The 16,493-nt window shown below is 37.2% G+C and overlaps 1 protein-coding gene across 1 annotated transcript in view; it reads right to left on the reverse strand.

The window, feature by feature from the left end:
* Positions 1-16,493, reverse strand: part of KIAA0368 (KIAA0368 ortholog) — a 118,733-nt gene that overhangs the window by 80,191 nt on the left and 22,049 nt on the right. Inside the window, exons 2-5 of the mRNA XM_008065558.1 lie at positions 12,999-13,129; positions 7,262-7,378; positions 5,212-5,330; positions 2,341-2,490 (exon numbers count right to left, since the gene is read on the reverse strand). Coding sequence (XP_008063749.1) covers positions 2,341-2,490; positions 5,212-5,330; positions 7,262-7,378; positions 12,999-13,129 — 517 coding nt within the window. The remainder of the gene's footprint in view (positions 1-2,340; positions 2,491-5,211; positions 5,331-7,261; positions 7,379-12,998; positions 13,130-16,493) is intronic.

The raw sequence follows: 16,493 nt of genomic DNA on the forward strand, positions 1-16,493 counted from the left end.
CCAGTATAATAAAAGTTAAAGAAAACACTTAGAATCTGATGGCACAATAAATTATTCTATATACTTATATGCCATATTAATTCAATTCCTAAATTCATCTATTTTTTTAGAAACCTGTTAAAGAACCCCTTTAATATTTTTATATAAATGAGAGAAGTCCTACTGTTAAGAAAAATGTGAGAAATCACTGACTTGGATACATTATGTTCCTAAGCTAAATTTGGATTTCAAGGTTTATTTACCAAAGCCATCATTGCCTGTCAATTCTGGCTGCCTCCTGATATAACAAACATAAAAATAAGTTTCCATTTATTTCTAAGTTACAGCAAAGATGGTAGAATTAAATGAATCAATTAATCAGTACTGAACACTAACACTGTAAAACATCATCCAAAGCACAAGATAGGGGAATATAAGAAGATGTAGGATTGAGACTCTGCCATCTGGAGCAAGTTGAAACAATAACAGCACAACACAATAACAGCATCTACCATGCTATCAGATGCAAAGAAGCCACAGAGAACTAAGAAGTGATATGACAGAGATGGTGGGAGTGAACATGAAGTGGTACAAAGCCTAGAAAATTGAGCCACAAAACTAGACAGGCAGAGGAGACAAACTAGAGAGGAAAGAAATTATACAGCAAGAACTCTTGTTTCTGGATTGAGGGGTAGATGATACAGAGTCCCACATACCAAGTTTACCATGTGCATATATAGTTATGACAAGGAAAAAACAAGATGAAAGTAGCATTTTCGAAAAATTTCTCCGGATAAAATAAGTAGGCTAGAAGCAGATCACAACCTGGGCACTATGCCAGAGATCCAAGCTACATAAAACAAGTCTTGACTACAAGGAGCTCACAATCTATTAGGGGAGATGGAAATGTCAACAACACAATAAAAACACAAAGCGGTGACATAGGTGAGAATTTAGTGTTATGATGACATAGAAAATAGTACAATTACATTTGTCTAGGGCAAGAAATTTATGTCAAAGCCACAGAGTTAATATCTAAGCCAGTTTGAGAAGCTTTTTCAAAGTTTTTTTGTTTTGTTTTGTTTCTGCATTTCCTTGTTTCTTTTTTGACAAAGAAGCAGTCAAAGGAGAGAAAACTAAATTATTTTTAAAAAGTGAAAGATAGGGACACATAAGAGCATGAAATCCATGAGTGTAATGACTGGATAATGAGAACCCAAGGATTTTGAGACATGACCTAATAAGACCTGTTTTTAAAAATCAGGAAAGTAGGTCGGGCTTGGTGGCTCAGCCTGTAATCCCAGCACTTTGGGAGGCCAAGGCGAGTGGAATGCCTGAGGCCTTGGGTTCAGGACCAGCCCGGGCAACTTGGTGAGACCTCATCTCTACAATAAATAAAATATTAGCTGGGCATGGTGGCACACGCCTGTAGTTCCAGCTACTCGGAAGGCTGAGGTGATCACCAGAGCCCAGATGGATGCTGGGGTGGCTGTGAGTGTGCTACTGTACTCCAGCCTGGGCGACAGAGTAAGACTCCAACTCAAAAAAAAAAAAAGAAGAAGAATCAGGAAAGTCTATGAAAGTGTAGACAGGTTTGAAGAAGAGCAGCTGACGAGAATAAAATTGTGACAAGAGTTGAAAAGAGCCAAAATCAGATGAGAGCAGTGGGAATAGTTCCAGGACATACCAAGGAGGAGAAAGGAGGCAACATGGAACTGATAACGCAGCAACAAAAAAGAGAAAAGTTGGAGATAATTTATAATTGTACACCTAGGTGGCAAAGAGAACCATTATAACATTGATAGTAATATCCAAAAAGGAACTATTTTTATGGGGAAGACTGATTTCAGCTTGAATTTCAGCTTCAGGTAGAGTCTGAAATCACAACTCAGCATCTATAAGCAATGAAGCTGGAGTTTAGAAAAGAGATCAGAAGTCGGGCTCGGTGGCTCAGCCTGTAATCCCATGCCTTTGGGAGGCTGAGGTGAATGGATTCCCTGAGCCTGCGGGTTCGAGACCCGCCTGGGCAGCGAGACCTCTCTCTATGATAAATCAAAAAATCAGCCGGGCGTGTTAGCGTATGCCTGTAATTCTGGCTACTTGGAGGGCTGAGGTGGAAGGATCGCCAGAGCCCAGCAGGCAAGGCTGCAGTGGTCGGAAGCAGCCACTGCACTCCAGTCTGGGCGACTGAGTGAGACTCCAACTCAAAAAAAAAAAAAAAAAAAAGAGATCAGGGCTATACCAAAAAATCTGAGATGCATCCATTTATAAGTATTGAATCACTTAAAATAGTACTTAATTTCACATAGTAAAAGCAGTCAAGAACAAGTTGCTTTGCTTTATTTTTATTTTTTAACTCACCCATAAGGCATCAGAAGGACATCTAGCATGAAGTCCAAAAGCAGCTGCACAGTCTTTGGTTTCTCAGCAAGATTAAATGGAGAAGCTGATTTTGATGATTCAACAGGGTATTTCATGTGAAAAAGGGTTGGTATTAAAAGATGCATTAAGCTGAAAAAACAATTACATTTATTGCAACTACTTAAAAAATAAAGTTTTCATACATGCAAATAACAGACAAAACAAAAATCACATGATAAAAACTGGCAGTTATAAGCAAGAGCCATTTATTTTCAACACCACTCATTTACAAATCCTGATCTAGGGACTGGGCTAAATTTTTTCCTACTGAAAGCTTAGTAGACTGAGCAATAATTAGCTTAGCAAATCTGGCTCATAACTAAAAAGATCTGAAAAAGTATACATAAATGGGTTCAATGTTAATATTTAGAAGAGATTTTATGATTTTACATTAATCTTAAGTAATTTCTTTCTTTTATTTTTTTGAGACAGAGTCTCAACTCTACCACCTACGCTAGAGTACAGTGGTATGATCATGACTGACTGCAACCTTAACTCTTGGGCTCAATCATCCAGCCTCAGTCTCCCAGTAACTGGGACTGCAGGCATGCCACCATATCTGGATAATTTTTGTATTTCTTGTAGAGTTGAGCACTTGCTATGTCACCCAGCCTGGTCTTGAACTCCTGTTCTCAAGCAATCCTCCAGTCTTGGCCTCCCAAAGTACTGAAATACAGGCATGAGCCACTGCACCTGGTCCAACATCTCTTTTCAATAAAATTTTTCTTCTCCACAACTAATTTAAAAAAAGGCTGATCTAAATCTAAAAACTTAAAACTCAATCTTTTGCTTAATATTTATATTTTGAATACAATATCCACTGTCTGAATTTAAATAACATTATCTTCAGTAATTCCCTCTCTCGCTAACATCTTCTGATATTCTTTTTTTTTAATTTTAAAGATGTGGGGTCTAATTCAGGGTTAGGTATACAAATGTTCATTATGCACACACATGATGAGGTGTGCCCCCCCCACCCCGGCAGGTTCCCTCAACTGCCAATCCCACCCATCTTCTGATATTCTTTTTTTTCTTTTTTGAGCTGGAGTCCCACTCCACCGCCAAGGCTGCAGTGCAGTCGCACACTCACTGCCACCTCAGCAGGGCTCTGGAGATTCATCTGCCTCAGCCTTTCAAGTAGCCAGAACTACAGGTACGCACTACCACACCCAGCTAATTTTTTTAATTTATTGTAGAGACGAGGTCTCACCAAGTTGTCCAGGCTGGTCTCAAACCCGCAATCAACTCAGGCAATCAACTCACCTCAGCCTCCCAAAGTGCTGGGATTACAAATTGAGCCATTGAGCCCATCCTGATATTCTTAAATCACATGAAAACAAGCTCAAACAGGGCTTGTGATGTTTATTAATTTGACTTGTAAACTTCTGTATTATACTCTTTCTTTTAAAAATGAATATGCTCTAAATAGTAAACTGGAAATATTATTTAACTCTATCTTTCATCCACAACATTTGTATCTTCATAGTGATTCTATGACAGAGTTTACAAGCACAACACTTTTAGCTAAGTCTAGAAATAAACGATGTTATCTAAACCTTTCCACCTCTCCAATCCTCATATTAACACAAACGAGTGCTCTGTTCCTTAAGAAAAATGCTCTGGGCTGGGCATGGTAGCTCAAGTCTATAATCCCAGCACTTAGGGAGGCCAAGGTGAGAGGACTGCCTGAGACCACAGGTTGGAGACCAGTTTGGGCAACTTGGCGAGACCTCATCACTACAACAAATCAAAAAATTAGCCTGGTGTGGTGGCACGTGCCTGTAGTTCCATCTTCTTGGAAGGGCGAGGCAGAAGGATCACCTGAGTCCAGCAGGTTGAGACTGCAATGACTATGAGTGCCCTGCATGCCAGCCTGGGTGACAGAGTAAGACTCCAACTCAAAAAAAAAGAAAAGAAAACTGAAAACTGCTCTGAAACTTTTATCTTCCAAGACAGAAATGTTTTGATGAAAAGGATTTTTTTTTTTTTTTTTTTTTTTGAGGTGGGGTTTCACTCTGTTGCACAGGCTGGAGTGCAGTGAATTGATCACAGCTCACTGCAGTCTTGACCGCCTAGGGTCAGGTGATCCTTTCATCTCAGCCTCCCAAGTAGCTGAGATTACAAGTGTGTGCCACCATGCTGGCTAATTTTTTTTTTAATCTTTTGCGGAGTCAACGTCTCACTATGTTGCCTAGGCAGGTCTTGAATTCCTGGGCTCTAGCAAGAGCCACTTTGGCCTCCCAAAGTGCTGGGACTGAAAAGGATTTTTAACTCTAATTTTTGCAATCTTATGAAACTGCTTCAAAATAATTGGGAAAAAAATTCATTTAGACTTAGAAAAATATTGTTAGTTCTGCACATTCTTCAATGTTCACATCAAGACATTTTCCCTATAGTAGGCCAGGTGCAGTGGCTCACATCTGTAGTCCCAACACTTTGGGAAACCAAGGCAGGAGGGCTGCTTGAGCCCAGGAATTCAAGACCAGCCTGGGCAACATAGCAAGACCTTGTCTCTACAAAAAAAAAAATCAAAAAATAAGCTGAGCTTGTAGTCCCAGCTACTCAGGAGGCTGAGGCTGAGAAAGAGAAAGAGAAAGGAGAGAGAGAGAGAGAGAGAGATAGAGACAGAGAGAGAGAGAGAGACAGAGAGAGAGAGAGAGAGAGAGAGAGATTGACTGATTCTTTTATTTGTCAGATATAAGAATTCAAGACTTCCCATTTGCTCAAGTAAAACTAAATGTGTGAACCTGTATTTGAGAAGCAATGATTGACTCCTGCAGGTGGGAAATAAAATAACTGAAGAAACCATACCTATCCTGTTGTGGCTGAGGCTTCCCTTCCATGGCAGTAAGAAGTGTAGGAGCCAGTTCACATTGTTTTTCCACTGGTAGGCGAGGATAGCCCATCTTAACATAAATTATAGTAAAATTCTAATGCAATAAGAGAAAAGCAAGTAAGTGTAAAGGAAATATTCTATGAGTTCAACAAAACCATATGGGTGATAACTTAGAGAGTTAAGGCCACAAACAAATAAATCACAAACTAATCATCCTCTCACCACATGTTTAGTACAGCTTGACCAACTACTATATCTCAGAGAAGGAATCCCAGTTGAAAATATTCAAAATGCTTGCTTTAAGGCAGACCTCATGTGAGGAAGCATGACCTAATCTAAAGTATTCATATACGCAATATCTTACCACAGAGAAGAAAAAAAAGTTATTTAACCTATTTAAACCTACACACTACACATTAGCATCATATCTCCCAGTTTGTTGCATTAATCCTCACAAGCTAGGAGACCATGTGTTGACAAATCCTAGACTGCCATTTCCCAACCAGTCAATTACTAAAACAACCTTAGTATACTGAAGAACTCTGTGGTCCCTAACTCCAATAACTCACCAATGGATGACGAACCAAGGGAAAATGAGTGCTGCAGGTATATCTGCATATACAAGCTGAGCACCCCAAATCTGAAAATCTGAAACTCAAAATGTTCTAAAATCTGCAACTTTATGAGTGCCAACATGACGCTCAAAGGAAATGATTACTGGAGCATTTCAGATTTCAGATTTAGGATGCTAAACCAGGTCAGAATAATGCAAATATTCCAAAATCCAAAACACTTCTGGTCCCAAGTATTTCAAATATGGGATCTTCAATCTGCATCACTATAATCCATGTGAATGTTACATTTTAAGCAAACACACAAGTGCATATCTGGATTTACACATAAAAACTTGTTTTTCTGGAGAATTCTTCACTAAAGTAAATGGGCCTTACCAGACTATTCTTTTAAATACATTCTATTGGCATTTTTATTGCTTAAGGAAAAGAACATCTGTAATGGAACTAAATATCCAAAACAAGCACAGAGAAGATATCTGGACCATTAAGTGGTTTCAAAAGGTTTGTGACTCCAGATATTAGACAAGATTCAGTGGATTTTGCCTCGGTGCTAGGAACTACAAGGACCAGGAAAAGAATATCATGTCATCACAGCATCAACATTTTTTACATTTAATTTTCATGAAGACAACAATTGCAAAGTAATCTTTTTTACCAGCTTCAGATATAACTCACTTTTAAAAAGAATACCTTTCTGAATACACACATCAGAAACACAGATTTTTTTTTATTTCTTTATTTTTTTTTTTTTTAGTAGGAGTCTTATTCTGTCGCCCAGGCTGGAGTGCAGTGGCATGTTCATGGGCACTGCAGCCTCGACCCACTGGGCTCAAGCAATCCTTCTGCCTTAGCCTTCCAAGTAGCTGGAACCACAGGCATGCACCACCACGCCCGACTGATTTTTTGATTTATTGTAGAGGTAAGGTCTTGCCAAGTTGCCCAGGCTGATCTCAAATTCCTGGACTCAACAATCCTCTTGCCTTGGCCTGCCAAAGTGCTGGGATTACAAGTGTGAGCCATCACTCTCAGCCCAGAATTTTTTAAGTTCACTTTCCTTTCTTCTTGCCATTTTACTCTTTTCTCCTTCTGTTATCCTTTATTTGTGCCTATGCTACATAACACTCCCTTTCTCTCTATTGAGAGTCGTCTACATATAATCTCTTACTAAGAATCAAATCATTCTTTTATATCACATACCTGACAAGTCATTCCTTTGCCCAATGTAAACAGCCATTCACTGCTCTGTTGCTACAATTTCCTTTAAAGTATTATTTTCTCTGGGTTGGTATTCAGTGGAAAAACAGTGAGTCATTTAAAGAAAAACAGTTCATCTTTCATTTAAAGTGGCTAAGGTGAAAATTCTAAGCTTGCCAATATGTTGATGACATCTCACAAACGTTATGAAAGAAAACTTGCTGTAAGTCAGAAAATATTCCAAGATGGCACTTACTGTGACAAAGGAAACTGCAGCAGGGTCCTGGTACTGAACCAACAGTGTCTCTACTGGGAGTTGTATTTTGGGGCGGCTTTTTATACGTTTATTCAGATGAACCAGCAGTTCCATTACCTGAATTACAGAGAGATAAGGACGGAAGTTATCGATTATAGTTTAAAAACAAATTCATGCAGATATTACTTATTCTAGTGAATAATGTTACTTTGTTCTTTTAAAGGCAAAATTTGACATCCCAGAGAAAGAGTATACACTATTAGAGTCTTGTTCCAAACTGCTGTCTCCCAAAAACCCATGCATCAGGGTTTTACTAGTGAATTTATTTTTATAATACCTGTTAAAGTTGAGATCCAGAGATCACAAGAGATCTGTGAGAAGGGACAGGGGTCTAAAAGAATATGGCACACCTTATTAGACTGAAGCACAAAGTGGTAAGGGTTCATAAAAGCATGGTCTGGATTACAAAAGGATTCTGGCAAACGCTGAGGAATTCTTACTTTACTCTTAAGATCATCTGATACTACTAAAGACTTTGTAAGAAATAACAAGATTCCTCTCCTTCAAGTGAAAATAAAAGAAAAGCTAGAAATTGACAAGTCAAAAGTTCACATGCATAGGAAAGGAGGTACAGAAGCTTATATCAAATAACCTCAATCTTACTATAATAGAGCAAAAAGAGAAGAAAAGACTGAACATTGAGAAATGCAATTTTTTTAGAAAGCCTGACCTAAGAAAAATTCAAGAGTTTAAGATAATTATTCTGCAGCGCCAGGTCTATGTTATTCCTCATCATTCCTGATATTTATACTCTAGCCTCAAAACAAGCACTAAGGAAAGTTGTAGAGACGTTCAACAGTGACGGCAAAAGCTCAAAGAGATATAGAGCAACAATGAAATAGGTGAATTATGTTTAACAATAAAAATAAATCTGTAATTGACGTTTGCAAAATGAAGGATAAAAACAGTAATATAATAGCTAATACTTATCAAATAGTTTCTATGCACTCTACACTTGTGCATTGCACCTTGCATTCCTTATCTCATATGATTCTCACAACAAATGGAGAGGAGGTCCCATTTTACAGATGAGGAAGCAGAGGCTTCAGGAAAGTGAGGTGACTTGTCCAAGTATACTGAGCCAGCAAGTGGCACAGTCAAGATATAACTCTAGAGCCCTTTCTTTTTTGGGGGGAGGGGGGTCAGAGTCTCACTCTTTCACATAGGCTGGAGTGCAGTGGCATACTCCTGGCTCAAGTGATCCTTCCACCTCATCCTTCCAAGTAGCTAGAACCACAGGCACACACCACCACATCAGGCTAATTTTTTAAATTTATTGTAGATATGAGGCTTCACCAAGTTACCCAGGCTAGTCTTGAGCCCTTAGGCTCAGGCGATCTTCTCACCTCCGCCTCCCAAAGTACTGAGATTACAGGCATGAGCCACCTATGCCTGGCTTAGAGCCAATTTTTTAAGATTTTTCAAACACTGATATTTTAGCTTAAGTCAGCCAAACTTGCCTGACTTGTGAGACATGATACCTTCCAAGAACCTAGAAACTTGCATTATCATCCATACTTCATCCAAACTTTCTACCTGTCCCAAATCTGTGAAACAGCTAAACAACAGGAGAAAAGAATCAGGAAGAACGAAGCTTAAAGAAAAGAACCCTCTTCTGATATTCTAACCCAGGCTGATTCCTAGGACTTTATTATTGATGATGATAGAAAAGCATGCTCATAATTACACATGATAAACTCATTCTGAATTGTAAATGGATTAATTTTTTTCTAGTAATATCATTTTAGATATTGATGAATTTCTTAAATTTGACTATACATTGTCTGAAATTCTCTATAAACCTAGAAAAATAAGAAGAAAATTGTAGAACTCAAAAAAGTAATATTTTGAAGAATATTAAGAAGACTGAATGAAAAATACAGCAGAGTCCAGCACAATGCCTAAAACGTTAACAGGTATTTCAGCTGTTAGATCCTGTTTCCCTTATTCCAGAAGTTTTCAAACTTAATAGCACAGCCTTCTTCCTACATAAATTTGATATTTACAATAAAATGCTTTTTTATTAGTATAAATGAAATATATAAACTTCAAACTGATTACATTTATCAGTATTACTTTGTTCTATTTTACTGCTTTTTAAAATAAGACACATTTATTATAACAAATCAAGTGAAAAATGTTGAATATTCATTTTCCCTTGTGCATTCACAGGCCCTTGAAAACACCAGTGATAAGTGATGATAATTTAACGGAGAAAAGAAAGTAAGAGAGACGAAAAGAGAGAGAGAGAGAGAAGGAAAGAGGGAAGGAGGGAGGCTAGACCAAGGGATGAAACAGGTAATTCTGTAATAATAACTAATGTAAATGCCCTCATTCAAACCTCAAAAATATGTGGCATCTCAGTTGTACTAAGAGATACAGCTAATACAAATAAGGTTAAAATTTAGGCTGGGCCAAAGGTTTATCAATCAAATAGAAGGAAAACACTGGTTACAGTATTAATTTCAGGTAAAACAGGCTCTGGGGAAAAAAAAACCTTAAATAAATTCAAAAGGTTTATACACACACACACACACACACACATATATAAAGGACTATAATTACTAATAAAGACAAGATATCAAACTTGTACATCAAAATGCTCCAAGCCAAAATTAATAAAACTAAAAGAAAAATAAGAAAAACTGTAACAGTAGTAAACAATTATAATTCATTACTATCAGTTTTACAAGAATGGAGACAGGTTCTCTAGACATAAATATACAATGTTACTAATAAGTGGCCTTAGTATGTACTGAGCTCCATATACAACAAAAGGGAAATATTTTTTCTTATGAAGAGTTTTTTTCTACAAACATTAGAACACACTATTAAGGGTTATAACATTTGCACACTATGGTCTCAGACCAGAATGCAGTAAAACCAGGCAAACTTTATATCAAATATTTTGAAACTTAAACCAATGTCCTTATAAATTAATAATTAAATCAAAGTAAAATAATCAAATACTTCATACCAATATAACTATACGATATAATCAAAAAAAGTAATCAAAGACAAATTCATAAGCTGATGTAATTTTTGGTTCAATACTTCTTAAGAAATATATTACAATTTAAAAATACAGCATTTAACTTAGTGGCCAAGCTTGCATTTTGAAGTTTTAAAGCCTGGGGCTCAATCCCTACCTTGACCACTTGTTATCTGATCTCAAGTTACTTAATCATTCTAAGCCTCAGTTTCATCCGTAAAATGGAGATAACACCTACCTGATATAGTCTTGTAACGATATATGTCCATAGCACTTTGCTTGACACATAATAACTATTGCTAGGTTATTATATAAATTTACATGAGAAAAATGTACCAAAAAAGAAAGGAAAAAATTTGAATAAAAATAGAAAAAAATACTTTAAAAATGAAAAATTAAGCTAAAAGCTGGGTTTCCTTTTTAAAACGATCTATAAAAAAGATTAAACCCTTAGTAGTAATAATCACTAAAATTAGAAACAAGAGTAGAATTTTCCCATTTGAAAAAATGACAATGGTACATTAAGATAAAGTTGGGCATAATGACTCATGTCTATAATCCCAGCACTTTTTGAGGCTGAGGCAGGAGGACTGCTTGAGCACAAGGGTTCAAGAGCAGCCTAAGCAACATAGTAAGAGCTCATCTCTACAAAAATAAATAAATAAATAAAATTAGCCTGGCATAGTAGCACACACCCACAGTCCCAGCTACTCAGGAGGCTGAGCAGGAAGATCGCCTGAACCGAGGAGGTCAAGGTTACAGGGAGTCAAGAAATGAATAAATAAATAACAAGTAACTATGTGAGACAATAGATATGTTAATCTGCTTCACTATAGTAACTTATTTATTTATTAAGTTGGGATCTCACTCTGTCACCCAAACTAGAGTGCAGTGGCACAATCACAGCTCACCATAACCTTAAATTCCTGGACTCAGGAGATTCTTTTGTCTCAGCCTCCCAAGAGTATCTAAGACTACAGGCACACACCATCATGCCCAACTAATTTTTTTATTTTTTGTAGAGATGAGGTCTCACTATACTGCCCAGACTGGTCTCGAACTTTTAGGTTCTAGCAATGCTCCCACCTTGGCCTCTCCATGTTCAGGGGATTACAGGCGTGAGCCACCGCTGCCGGCCTACAGTAACCATTTTAAATCTATATGTACCTCAAAACATCATGCTATAACCTTCAAATATACACAATAAAATTTTTTAAATAATAACAGTATGATAGAAATGAATGATCCACAACTGAACATTTAAAGTAGATGGACAGAAATGAATGACTTTCTACGAAAGGATAAAATATAAAGAAAAAAAAACTGTAAAATAAGTAAAAAACCTACTGAAAATAGTCTGGATCAACACAAAAGTTCCCTGTTAGCTCTCTTGGTCTCCACCCTTGGATTCCACTCTTTCTCCACACAGCAGCAAGAGTGATTGTGTCACTACCATCGTATCCTGTTTCCTCTTATCACTTATCCTCTCATCCACTGGGGGTATCACTGTGGTCTCTCCCCATTCCCTAAAGGCATCACATTATGTCCCAGTTCAGAACCTTTGCACAGGCCCTCTCTTTGTTTAATAGTCTCCCCAGTCTCTCCACCTAGCTACTGCCTGCATACCACAGAAACCTCCCTTACATCCCGCATGCAGTCTAAATCAAGTCCCCAAACATATTCTTTCACAGAATCCTTTCCATCTTGGCATGTGTCAAGAATTATAACTATGTACTCTCTGCCTGGCTATTTAATATTGATCTCCCCAGCTATGTGTTATCTTCAATCACCTACATATCTCCAACACCTGGCATACAGAAGGCACTCAGTAAAGATTTGCTAAATGAATAACAAGACTGATAAAGCTAAGTAAGTAAACAGAAACAAACTCATTAAGAATCTTTTAGACCTTGCTATCCTAAGGGTAATAGAAGGCCACAGAAGGGTTTTAAATAGAAGAGTAACATGATCATATACACATCTATCTCAGCAAAGAAAGATTAACAGCAAGCATGTGAAATATATGACAAGAATGCCCATTCCTTCCTGCAAACATAACAGACATTCTTAAAGATATTCTATCTCCACTGAACCCAATCAGGCCTCAGAATCCCTCCCAGGACAGACCTCCAGGAAGGCAATGCCAATCAATTTGAGAGGCCCAAGCGATGAAACCTGACAACAGCTCAAAGACCAGAAGGTTTATTATAAATACACTGGAATACTACTAATGAACTATTTTATATAAATCAAGAAGAAAAATGTTCCATGTAGAACAGTTAAGTTAAAAATGAAAATATCAATATGTCAGTTACTAATTTTTTGTAGTAGTACTCTGCAGAATGCTAAAAGAGGAGCTATACAACATTTCACTTTTTATTTTGCTCACTTTTAATTAAGGTTATATTCAGACAATAATTAAAGAATATTTTTGCCCCATTACCACTTGACATTCATACTGGAGTCAAGGGCATGTATTTTAGATCAAGTCTCTATACATTCCAGAATACTTATCTATAATTATCTCAGTTATATTATCTGATACTGATGGCAAGTATACAGTTGGTGTCAAATGCAGCTATGCTAAGCATACAAAAGCTACTTTTTAATTTTGAAAGCTGTTTCATGATTTATATATCCATTTATTCAACATCTAATCCCCCCCAACTGTCCCAACATGCTTACCTTTTTGCGTACTCCTTCTTGGGTGCTAGACAGTTTGAGCAAAACAGGAGGAAGAAATTTAGATATAATATTCTGTAATTGTTCATCTGTTTCAGCATGGCCAAGTCGTAAAAAGACCCGTTCAAGTTGATCTATAATATAAAAAAGATAAAAGAAAACAAATCAAATACAACCAAGACAAATTATTTTTATAGCTGAATCTTTTTTTCTGTACTGCAGATCCTTTGGTCAGAACTTTAACTATAGCTAGTCCTGTACTACTAGTTAGGGCTAATTATACTATTCTGGTCATTTAACTTCTAGAAGGAGGAAAATAAAGTTAAGATTAACAAAATTATCTCCAACATACAGACATACGCAGTTTTTCTAAAGGACCTGGACATGGGAAAGGATACAAGATTTTTTAAGGAATCTTCTAGACCTAGTTAGCAGGGCAACATAGTAGAACTTTAATCAAATGCCAGAGATAATACATTTTTTATGAAATCATCTTACTAATGAAGTTCCTCCACAGACAGAATCACTGCCCATTACTGTGTTGGTGTTACCTAATTAGAAAGTAAGAGATAGGTCAAGCATGGTGGTTCATGCCTGTAATCCCACCATTTTGGGAGGCCAAGGTGGAAGAACTGCTTGAGCCCAGGAGTTCAAAAGTAGCCTGGGCAACATAGTAAGACCTCATCTCCACAAAAAGTCAAAAAATTAGCCAAGCGTGGTGGCGCATGCCTATAGTCCTAGCTACTCTGGAGACTGAGGCAGAAGGATTGCCTGAGTCCACAAGGTCAAGGCTGCAATGAGCCATGATCATGCCACTGCCCTCTACCCTGGGCAACAGAGTGAGACTCCAACTCCTAAAAAAAAAAAAAGAGAAATTGAGAGAGACAGTTCCCCCAAGAAAGCCACTATGAGACACCATGGGGATGCTCTCAGCAAAACCCAGACTGTGATAAACTATAGAGCAAGCAACCACCCTTCTTTAACCAATACACTATAGTTATGAAATCATCTTACTAATAGGTGGGAGTGAAAGGAGGACTTACACAACTAAGTAGATATTTAATTTTAAGGAATTATTGCTAATAATTTTAGGTGCTATACTGGTATTGTGATTGAATTTGTTTTTTGAAGGTTCTTACAAAATTATCAGTGGCAATTAGGGAGACTTCTAAAGAGCTGAAAATGTTCTATATTTCAATCTGGGTGATAGTTACACAGATATACACATTTATAAAAATTCATCAAGCTCTACACTTTCATACTTTCTACTGTATCTACTGTACTTCAGTTTTACAATATATTTAAAGGAGTTATCTTTTAGAGTTAAATAATAAAATATTGCCAGGCACGGTGGCTCACACCTGTAATATCAGCACTTTGGGAGGTGGAGGCAAGAGGACTGCCTGAACCCAGGGGTTCGAGAACAGCCTGGGCAGCATGGTAAGACCTCGTCTCTACAATTAATTAAAAAACGAGTTGGGTGTGGTGGCACATGCCTATAGTCCCAGCTACTTGGAAGGCTGATGAGGAAGGATCGAGCCTGGAAGGCCAAGGCTACAGTGGCCATGAGTATGCCACTGCACTCCAGTCTGGGCAACAGAGTGAAATTTCAACTCAAAATAAAATATTTGCAGGTGAAATAATATAGTTACTAGAGGGGAGACAAAGAGGAGGGGTCAGTCATATTAGTGAAACCAAGACTGGCCACAAATTGATAACTCTTCAAGCTTCGTGATGTATTCTGAAAGTTACTGTTGTGTTTGTCTTATATTTCCGTAATAATTTTCTAAGGAAGATGACAGATAGATAGGTAGACAGACAGACAGATCCCAAAAGGGCACTGACATCCTAGTAGCAACAAGCACACCCAGCACCCAAATCGATCTTGTTTTGAACTACCATTCTCCAGTAAAAGGAACCAGGTCCCTTGGAAGGATGGCTGATTCTAGGGCTTGGGGCAGGGAAAAAATAAGATGAGCCTGAAGCATCTTGTAGTGCTAGAAAGGAAATGGACACGTAAGGTGTCAAAGGGATACGGGAACCATCATGAAAGAGCTCCTAATGGCTAAAGCTGGAACAGCTGGAGAAACAAAAATAAATAACATAGTATTGGCTAATAAGCCAAAGGATAAGTCTACATGAGCCCATACTGATATAAATAAATTATTAAATGATTAAATAAACTAGAGAAAACTGGCAAAACTTTCTTATAGGAAGAATTCAAAATAATATATATGCACCATGTATACCTAATCCTGAACTGCACCCATATCTTTAAAATAAAGTATATATTTTTTAAAACACACACATACAACACACACGTATACACACACATACACACACACACTTCCCCCACCCTCCCCCTTTAGGGGAGACTAGACTTAGTGACTGCTTCTAAAGAACAGAATACAAAAATATTAACTTTACAGTGGAAAAACCTGAAAAACACTATCGTAACCCAGTGGAGAAGGTTAACATCAGTGATGCCATGTAGACATCATGTATCCTTGAAATGAGGTGACCTGAAATGATGTCACCTCTCTAGTACTCATTCCAAAAACCCATAACACAAGTCTAATCACGAGTAAAACAACAGAAAAACATAAATTGGAAGATATTCTACATGACATCTGGTCAGTACTTCTCAAAACTTTCAAGATCATGAAAAAGATGACAAGACTAAAAAACAGTCCTAGACCAAAGGAGGCTGGGAGACATCACAAGTAAGTGGTGCCTTGAATAGGGGGGGGTGGGGGGGACAAAAGGAGGACATGAATGGAACAATTAGTGAAATCCAAATAAAGTCTCAAGTTCTTTCAAGTTTAGTTTAAAACAATAATAATAAAGGGAGAAAAGAACAAGCAAGGGAGGGAAGAAAGGAAGGCAGGCAGATGAGATTACTAGACCAATGATTCTACAGATAAAGCTGAATGTTGCTGTGAAATAGTGAATTCAACCCAGAGTATTTGTGAAAGAAGCAGGTAAGCAACTGCCTTAGCGCCTTGCAGATCTCAGACCTGAAAACTTTCTATAAATCTGAACTACAGAAACTGTAGAAGAACTGTTCTATAGACAAATGTAGAAAGTTAAATTCTTCATAATAAACTGACCTAGAGAATCTATGCCAAAGTTTTCTAAAAGAAGTTTACGCATATCTGGTCCCTTTCATTTTTCATATAATCATTTGGGTGCATCCTACATATGCCCAATATAGTACCTAATACTTTCTATCCTTCCTCACAAGAAAAGAAATATAGTATACTAAACATAATGAAATTATTTGTAAGAATGTGGAAATAGGAAGAAAGGACACCAACCATCATGTGGAGTTCCTTCTAAAGCAGGTTGAGGACACTGAGAAAGAGTTTGAGAAGGATCAAATGAATACTGTTAGGTCATCTTTAGATCATATCATTTATATAAATATACATATACATATATATATATATATATATATATATATATATATATATATATATATATATATAATTTTTTTTA

This window comes from Carlito syrichta, unplaced genomic scaffold (genome assembly GCF_000164805.1).
Source record: "Carlito syrichta isolate Samal-C Ts95f unplaced genomic scaffold, Tarsius_syrichta-2.0.1 Scaffold308663, whole genome shotgun sequence".
Taxonomy (NCBI): Eukaryota; Metazoa; Chordata; class Mammalia; order Primates; family Tarsiidae; genus Carlito; species Carlito syrichta.